Below are 9,947 nucleotides of genomic sequence, written 5' to 3' on the forward strand. Positions count from 1 at the left end.
GTAGATTAAGGATTTGTACTAACCGAAACAAACAGCTCTCTCTCTCTCTCTCTCTCTCTCCCCTCTCGCTCTCTCTCTCTTTCTCTCTCGATTGCGTGTGCTTGCGTTTCAAGGGGCCAAGCGGCGCGGAGGGAGCGATTTGTTATAACGAAGAGAACGGCGCGCCTGGCACAATGTAGTCACTTGTTTACAAGGACAATATTTTCATTCCGCAAACAATTCGTGGCTCGATAAAGACACGGTGTACAGGTGGGTGCTCGGCGAGGATCTAACGTTGTAACGAACGCGCCGCTGCTCGTTTGTGAACGCGCCTGTATATACATATATACACATATTGTGTGTACGTGTGTGTTTACGAATCTCTCAAGTAAAGTATTAGCCGACTCTAAACGCTTGAATCATCGAGTTGTATGCCGTCGATTCCTCGTCGTCGACGGTGTCGACGGAACGATATCCCGTGATTTTCTTTTCGCGCTTCGGGCCGGATTCGATCATAAAGCCACGAACGAGTCGCGCTGCTGCTCGCGGGATTTCGCTTTTTACGCAAACTTATGTGAAAGTTATTTAAACTTCGCATTCCCCGTGAACAAATAAAGAGCGCAGGCGAGGAAAGATTCTAAATCGTGTTTGCCACGTTTTTGAGGTATGATTTATAGCTTCGAAGCTGTATGATTTTATAAACGGCATTCATAGAATTTTCGCGCATTGAATCGCATATTGTCTACGCGATTAATACGCGAAAAATTTTCGAATTATTTTAAAACACAATCCGATATATTTATATTTTTTAATGAAGTTGTCGCGGAGATAGCATTTCGGAAATTTTAAACAGCGTTCGATTCAACAGATTATCAATTTATTAAGTAGAGATATATATTTACTTCTATACTTTAAATAGATCTGAGGAAACTTAGTCGAATTCCATAGAACTGAAAATCTCGTAGCTACAAATAATTTCAATAGTCTCATAGCTAGAAATAAGAAACGCAAAAAACATTGTACACAATATAAAGTGCGTACTGTATTTTTTAGCTATTTTTTGTTCTTTTCCTCTCTGTCTTTAAAATTAACTTGTTAGAACTTAATTATAATCAACACAGAAATCAACACGTCGGATGGCATTTACGAAACTGTCAAATAACCGCAGAATAGAAACGACGATCTCTTTGAGACGTTATATTCTCTCGGATAATATCAAGTAACAATAGGGGATATTATCTGCTAGTTTCTAATGTGTTGTACATTATCGAAATCGAATTAGGGACCGAGTAAAGCAAACTGTTCTTTGCATAACATGATTTTTTCATAGTACTTTTAAACGGTTGTTCTCCTTTCTGTAACTTATTTATATATACAGAGAAAATTGTGTAGCTTAAAGATAGATTAACGCTAATGCGAAAAAGATGGCCTGTAATGAGGGAATTACATTGAGATCGTCGATAAAGATTTTGTCGACAATGCTTTCATTGACACTATCTCGTCGAGACTGTTTGACCGGTAGTGTGTGCATTCACTAATATAAACATTGACACTTGTACACATTCACTAACTTTTGTGTGTCGTTAACAAAGTATCTTTAATATTTTTCAAATATTTCTATTTAATAAATGCAACCATATCACTTCCAAGCTCGTTCGTATCTTCATTGCATATCCGATCAGGCGCGCAATCAATTCGTCCTCTTTGTGACGATCGAATTTCACCTGTTTTGCAAAAATTGTGCTCTCAATAACAAACCGAAAATTTCTGGTAAAAATAGAATGCAGGCGCCGATGAATGCATACGTCACAATATGAACGCATGCTGCCGCTCGGATTCGGTATCAACGAATGGCTTCGGCGAACATATTGTCGGCGAACTCTTTGTTCATAACGGGTTAACCCGCCAAAAAAATCAGGTATACGAGCGTCAGGTATACGATACGACAGTAAAACACATCGACCCTGGTTATCGGGATCCATTAAGGCAATTCTCAACGCTATTTTGAGGGCTATTGATACTTATATTGTTAGTTCTATAAAAAAAATCTTCCCTAGAATTGCGCTTTCTCGAAAATAAATCGTATAAAATAATTTTATACTCGCGTTTTCTTTTTATTCTTAGACTTCTCCTTTGCCGTGAGCGAGTTAATTTTGTAATATATCGAAATAATGTCACGTGGATATCGTGATGTTCCTACAATTGTAACAATTGTAGGAACACATCGACAGTAAAAAAAAAAGAGAACGTTATTTAGCGCGACCGTTGCGTGCTGTCGGTTTCTCCCCGTCGGCTAATGGACGCCATGTCGGTGGACGCCGACGGGATCGATCAGCAAAATGACGAGGCTATTCATTGTCATAAACGTTTTTCAGTACCTTTTAACACAGAGTACGCCGCATAAATTTTACCATTTTTTTTTACAATGGATGGAAACACCGTTATAAATTTCTGTCATTTCCCATACTTTCTGTAATATAACTGCAATATAACTACATTTCTTTGATGTTTATGAGTTTTTTCATTGTTTAGCAAGTTTTAATTTAATGTTAATATTAATCAGAGATGTGAGAATCTGGGTTGAAATGCGTCATCTTCAGAAAGGAATGAATGTAATTTCGATAAGCACTTTTGCTTCTATTTTTCTTGGGAGTTACGATAAAAATAACCATAACTTTAGTATAAGAAAACACTAAAACTTTCCAATCCTTTTATACATATACATATATGTATACATCCATACGTATGTACGAGTATGTATAAAATTATATTAAAAAAAACACAACTTTTATTTCTTCGATAAAACAAATTACTCTACATTGTTTCAATATTGTTTAAAAAATTTGTAGCTAATCGATAAGAATAAATTTTCAACTGTTCAATTTTGTTCTGATTTGAAACTTTGTATCTTATTCTTGTAGTTCACAGATGCACATATATTGTTTCGATATATGTTACTGCGTTACTGTATTATTAAGAGTTCTAGATAATATAAAATTTCCATGATTTTTTATGCGCAATGTGAAAAATATATTTATATTGAGAATTAAAATAAAAATTCATATTCGTTCGATAATCTCAATGATAATCTCGATGATTTATTTTCTGTCAATGTTGTAAAGAACTTAAATCCTAGTTGTTCACACAGTTAAACCGGTATTTCTGTTAGAATGTTATCTTATCTAGTTTGTAATTACTTAAAATTGTCCAGGCTATTTATGAACGTTATCGGGACGGATATTGACGCATTCTTGATTCACGCGTCGGATGGGCAGAGATAACTTCTTCGGAAAACGAAGAAAAGCGAAACAAATTAGCTATTAACATTGCGAGACTTGCTGTGTTTAGATAATACGAGTAAATGACACGCGACAGCGTTTACGCAGAGTAAATGGTACCTCGCGTGAATAAAGCATCGAAAAAATTTCGCTGACGTCAATGAGAATTCAAATGAGTCCGTGGGTGGAGAATGTGGGCAGACACAGGTGTAGCTTAACATAGCCTTTGTTTCTCCTTTCTATAAAATACCGGGGCACCCTTACTTTTTATCTACGTGCTTTATAAAGTGTCAGAGGAATTGAAAGACGTCCACTCGAAATAAATAGAATTAGAAAATTTCCAATATACTTATCACGACATACTAGACGCAAGAGGGCTTTTTAGATGCAAAAGAGACATTTGACAATAATGTCGGATGGTATAAACGATTGAGCAAACTTACAACGAGCGCGAAAAGCGTGTCATAACGCGTAATGCATTTGAGTTTCTATTAGAAATGAAAATTTTATAGAAGGGAAAGTCGTTATTCCAACTCTCGTATTACCTGCATGAACGATACATTCGGTTTTAAAGATTTACTTGTTAAATCTTATGATTTACTATATACCTATCAGATTGTGCGATTGAGCGAACGAGCGAGGGAGCGAACGAGAGAGAGAGAGAGAGAGAGAGAGATTTAGTTAATATTAGATGAAAATAAAGAATGATGCATCAGAGATTTTAATTCGTAACCACGCGAACTAAGAATCTCCGAATACTATTTTCTAATCTGTAAAATGTGTAATAATTATTAATTACTAAAAGATGCACTATCTTACAAATATTTAAATGAAACAAGTTTGAATATTAAAGAAAATAAAATGTTATTTAAGTTTTTCCTCATATAGTCCCTGACAGTAGTTGTTGGAGCTCTTGTAATTATACATGGACTGAGTCGAAAGTCCTCTACCATTTTGCAATTTTCGCAATAGTTAGCGAGTTATTAAGGAGGGGGAAACCGCTGAGGGCATTGTGGTGTGCAGATCTGCGGCATTACTGGACATTACTAGGCATTTTGTGTGTATTAGGCCTTGCTGGGGCATTATAAAGATAAAATAAAATCAGATAAGATAAGATAATACGATAAAGTAATGCCCACTGGGCATTAGTGGGCATTGGTGCACAAGATTTTGGTCAGCGGTTTCCCCCTCGGTTATTAATTAATAAAAATCGCTGTCTTAGCCCGGCCTACCGCCCAATTGAAGCTCGCGGCGAGATGCGGCTATCCCGCGATCAGCGTTGCTAGGCGCGCGGGTAATTGTTTATGACACACGACAAGGGCGACGTATAATAAACAATTCCTCGCGCGCCTAGCAACGCCGATCGCGGGACAGCCGCATCTCGCGGCGCGCTTTAATTGGGTGGTAGGCCGGGCTAAGATAGCGATTTGTAATAATTAATAACTTGTGTCAACTGTTGTGAAAATTTCAAAATGATAGAGGACTTTTCGACTCGGTCTAGTCCGCTCTATACGTAAAGAGGTGAGGCGGGTATTACATAACACCCTGTGTATATACAATTACGATATACAAATCACATTGTACTTATGTTCCTCACGTTGTATTCCAAACTTTCAATCCATGATTGTTCCATGCCGACCCTCGTGGATCAACCGGCGTTTTGTTCGCGGTCTCCTGCGGACACTATGCGCGAATAGTTCACCTCGTTCACGTTCAGATTCACTCGCAGGTTAACGAAACGACATCGAGCCGTCGATCTTCGACTCCAATTCATGCATTATTGTAAGACGATCCCGGCAAGTCGGAAAAAGGGACAAGACGCGAGTGACGGTGAATCGGATGGGGTGAAAACGCGCGCGTCGCCGGAAGTCGTTCGCGAGAGAAGGCTCGCGGCAAGAGCGCGTCACGTACGCACGCACGGACGAAGGTGCCGGTTATCAAACGCGTGGCAGACAATAACATGACATGAGAAAGGACCGGCCGAACCGTGCCGCGGCGTGGCCGTCGCGGCCCGGCTCAGTTCGGCGCGGCGCGGCATGGCGTGGTACGGCCCGGTACGGCGGCGCGGCACGGTACGGCGCGGCGCGGCGCGGCGCGGCAACGTCGTGGAGCCAGGCGTCTCGCGTGGAATTGCGCAAGCCGGTTCCGCTGAGCGAGCTCAATCTCGTGCGTGCGGGCCACGGTGCATGCGCGTATCACGCTTCGGCTCCGTCGTCACGTACGGCGTCAGAGGGGAAAGGGCCGCGCGCGGCACGCACGAGCCGACGACGTGCGATTCATGCAGCGATCAGGGGGACTGGCGGCCGCGCCGGAGCGGCGGTCGGATTGGCCGGACGAGGTACGAGCGGAGGTACGACCGGGCCGCGATTGGTCGACCGGGCGGCGTCGGGCGCGGCTCCCGCGGCCCGCTGGTGGGGTGTATTTGAACAAGCCGTCGACTCAAGAGTAGCGGAGTACACTCGCTAACCGGCCTCCATCCACAACACGGCACACAGAGAGAGGAGAGAGAGACTCGTCGGTACGCGAGGCGGAGTGTGTGGTGAGAGGTGGTGAGGCGGCTCAAACAGCGGCCCCGCTCGATCAAATAACCGACCGCGCGCGCGACCGTCGACGAGCGGCCGTCACCGTATAGTGGTTGGTGTTGTTTCGCGCACTCGTCCACGTCGTACAACACGCGAGCGAGAGCCTGGGCTCTTTTCCTGTCGTCGGCCTTCACGTTCGCCGTGTGCCCTCCATGGTGTTGGGGTAACAATTACCCCTGTCTCTCCCGCGGGGGGTACTCATTTTCGCGCTCGCGTCCGCTCCCGTCCGCTTCGTGCATCGAATGCGCATCTTCCCGCGAACAAACGGACTGTGGCATTGTGTTCCGGGAAGAGGAAGAAGAAGAACAACAACAAGTGAACAGAGTTGGTCAATTGCCCTCGGCCCTCGTTGTTTCCGCTGACGCGGCGCGGACGCCCTTCTCACCGATAGAAAGATACGCTGGTAACTCTTCTTCTCGCGCGGGGGAAGGGAATATTATGTCCCCGCGTTTCGCTTCGGTTCTGTGACAGATCAGAGTTTCGTCGACACAGTGCCGTTCAGTGCATTACCGCTCCGAGGGGGGGGATACTTGGTGATGTTCTTCTTTCTGGTGAAGTTGTTGGTCTTTCCTTAAGTGCGAGGCGATTTCCCCGCGGGCGGTCGCGTCCCCGTGCATCTCCTGTGCGTACGACTCGAGGATCGGTCTCTTGTGACTTGTGACTCGACGGAGGAGCAATTGGAGAGGGCCCCTTGGCGGAAGCGCGGATCGATCTCGGATTCGTCCGGAAGATTAAGGGAATACTCGACTGCCAGCAGCAGTGGTACCGCGGATTTCATGATTCTCGTTTGACAGCGACGACGCGACAGCAGGCCACCCCGACACCGGTGAGCTCTATGACCATGCTTCAGTCGCAAAAGCTGTACGGCGATACTGGTGTCATGACCAGCGCCGCGATGTCCAGTATGGGCAGCATGGCGCCCACGTACAGCACGATAAACTCGATGGGCTGCGTGCCGATGGGCATGTCGATGGGAGTCGGAGTCGGGCCCAGCTGCAGCCCCCAGGGCGCCGGCGGCTTCAACATGAGCACCATGAGCTCGGCGATGGGAATGGCGTCGATGGGTGGCGGCGGGATGAGCGGGTACAGCGGCGCTTCCATGGGCGCCGGCAGCGCCTGCATGAGCGCCGTCGGATACGGCCCGCTGACTCCCGGCGGCGGTACCGGCGGTATCAGCCGGGACCCGCTCGCCCTGACGGAGCCGGACTCGCCCAACTCGGCGCTCCAGCGCGCCCGCAGCGACAAGTCTTATCGGCGTAGTTACACCCACGCGAAGCCGCCGTACTCCTACATCAGCCTCATCACCATGGCGATACAGAACGCACCTCACAAGATGCTGACCCTCTCGGAGATCTATCAGTTCATCATGGACCTGTTCCCGTTTTACAGGCAGAATCAACAACGCTGGCAAAACTCCATCAGGCACTCCTTGAGCTTTAACGATTGTTTCGTCAAGGTGCCGCGCACGCCGGACAAACCCGGCAAAGGGTCATTTTGGACGCTGCATCCTGACAGCGGCAATATGTTTGAGAATGGTTGCTATCTGCGACGTCAGAAGAGGTTCAAAGACGAGAAGAAGGAGCTAACGAGACAGACGACCAAACATCAGCAACATCAGCATCAGACGGCAACCGCGGTGGCAGTGGCGTCTGGCGCGACCATCGCCGGCCAGCACAGTCCACCCACTCACGAGGTCGCGCCTGGTACCAAGAAGACCGGCTCGTCCATCCACCATGGCGGCCCTCAGCCGCAGGACGACAAGGACCTGCACTCGCTGGTGTCGCACCATCATCATCATCCGAGCCTGCATCAGCATCACACCGCGCTCAAGAGTGACACCAATGACATCGGCGGCCTCCTCGGGCCCGATCTCACCGCCGCGCACGACGAACTCACCGCGATGGTCAGCCGCGGCATCCACCCGCAGCTGTTGTCCGATACCGCGAGTCTCCACCACGGCATGACCGGCAGCCTGAAGCAGGAACCGATCTACGGAACGGCGGCCAATCATCCGTTTAGCATCAACAGGTTATTGCCGCGCGACACCACCGGTACTTCTCCCGGCGCCCAGGACACCAAGCCGCCCGAGATGAAGATGTACGAGCAGCTGCACCAGAGCTACGCCAACTTCGGCTCGCCGCATCATCCGCACGCGCACTCGGCGCCGCCCAGCCACCATCATCACAACGGCATGCACGCCAGCGCGAACGCCGCCGGGCCGATGCACATGACGAATCATCATCATCAGGAATATTACCAGAGCCCGCTTTATCATCACGCGACGAGCGTGGCGACCACGAGCGCTCCTCCACCGCCCGCTGTTGCTACCGCGGCGCCGGGCTTGTGACATCACGCTACCCACCCTTACGCTTTGGCCTGAGTCGCTGCCGCCGCGGCTTACGTCGCGACCGCTGCCGCACCGATACCAACCCCGATGCCGGACCTGCCCGCGATCACGGCGTCCGCGACCAGCGCGGGTCCGACGTCGCCCGCGACCTCGTCCACCTTCTCGTCGCCATTGCGAGCGCAGCCACGTCGACGCGCGCGTCGTCCCGACAACGATGTCGTCGACGCCGTCGTCTGTTGGCCACCCGACGATGACGACGAGTACGATGACGAGAACGAGGACGAGGAAGAGGAGAACGTCGTCTACAGACGGTAAACGTTGCCGGGAGGTAGGCCTCGGGGTATTTCGTTTCGCTCACAATTACGGTTCATCGTCGCGGAGATCCATTCTTTTTATGTTGTGTTACTGCGCGATGCTGGACAAACGCGAGTATTCTTCATATTATATGTATTATTATTCTCATGAGTCGCTATTACATGTAAAATACATGTAATATAATTGTAATCATTATCGTTACTTTTTAACATGCACACTTACACACTTTGCAAATTATTCAGCAGAATTTTACAACATTCTCTAAGCTATTATTCTCTCTATGAAGAGTTCTTTTAATTTTCAGCCTACGCTTTATATTCTATTCTCCACTCGCTTTCTTTTTATGTCTTCTCTTCGGGTTAGATCGAGCCTTCGATCATTGCAACTAGTGAATAAATTCTCACGTTAAATTGCAGTAGCGGTAACAGAAGTTTAAAAGATGTAAAGAAATGGAATAAATAATTTACATGACTATATCATAGAAACAGAATTATTTTCTTTACACACAATAACCGACGAATATAGACTTTATATAAAAATAATTTCCTTACATATAGATATGCAGTGCATATGCGAAAGGAAGTAAATTTGTATATATTTGTATTTTATATAAGTTTATATTTTTATATATTTATATTGTCATTGATAAAGTCATGTCTAAAATAAAATTAGCACTTCAAGTTTGTCGTTTATTGCATTTTTTAAGAGTCTATTTTTGGTATGTATAACAATAAAATGTGGATCACGCGAAAATAAATACTTGTGGAAATAGAAACAATATTCGCATTCTTAAATGTGGCCAAAACTTTAAGTGTACTATGTTGAGAGGAAAAAAAAAGGAAAGCGGAAAGGGAAATAATATTTACCCGCGTACGATCTATTACACTTGCGCGTCTTAAACTTATGTCCGTTACTGTATGTTGTCACTTACACTGACAATGACTTCGTAAGCATCGTTTCAAGTACAATTGCAAACAACAGTCGTGATAGAGAAGATTAAAACCCACTTTAAACGACATCTTTAATTCGTGAGAGACTTCTATTCATAATTTTTTGGCATGCAATAGCCGAGAACGTTTGAATGGCATAATATACGGCGCGTGAAATTATGAATAGAATTTTACGTCGCTAGAGCACTTTACAATTACAAATGTTTCGTGAACCCGCGGGAAAGCGTCGCGCGACTCGATTTTTTTCTATACTATTTCTGAATGTCTGTTTATAATACTTGGGACGTTATCTTTATTATTTCATCGCAACTCGCTCGTGGGACTTATTTGTTCCGTGTGCGGGGAAATAGATATTTAGGAGAGGTATTTGCACGTCGAAGACGCTGAAACCCCTAGTACTTCCGCGTTTATCGTAGTCGAAGAGTCCGATATAATCATTTCGACGTATCGTACGAGCATTTTTCATGCAGTAGTAACATCGACGTACTCTCACGCG

The 9,947-nt window shown here is 45.9% G+C and overlaps 1 protein-coding gene across 1 annotated transcript; it reads left to right on the forward strand.

The window, feature by feature from the left end:
• Positions 1 to 6,659: 6,659 nt before the first annotated feature.
• On the forward strand, positions 6,660 to 8,210 carry LOC105570316 (silk gland factor 1). The gene has a single exon (XM_012027430.1). The coding sequence runs from the start codon at positions 6,675 to 6,677 to the stop codon at positions 8,184 to 8,186; it is 1,512 nt and encodes a 503-aa protein (XP_011882820.1). The 5' UTR covers positions 6,660 to 6,674; the 3' UTR covers positions 8,187 to 8,210.
• Positions 8,211 to 9,947: the final 1,737 nt, after the last annotated feature.

This window comes from Vollenhovia emeryi, unplaced genomic scaffold (genome assembly GCF_000949405.1).
Source record: "Vollenhovia emeryi isolate VEMERY1.0 unplaced genomic scaffold, V.emery_V1.0 DF939121.1, whole genome shotgun sequence".
NCBI classification, from domain to species: domain Eukaryota; kingdom Metazoa; phylum Arthropoda; class Insecta; order Hymenoptera; family Formicidae; genus Vollenhovia; species Vollenhovia emeryi.

Excerpts from the sequence above, each read along its gene's own strand:
- LOC105570316 (XM_012027430.1), top strand. The coding sequence starts at position 6,675 with ATGACCATGCTTCAGTCGCAAAAGCTGTACGGCGATACTGGTGTCATG.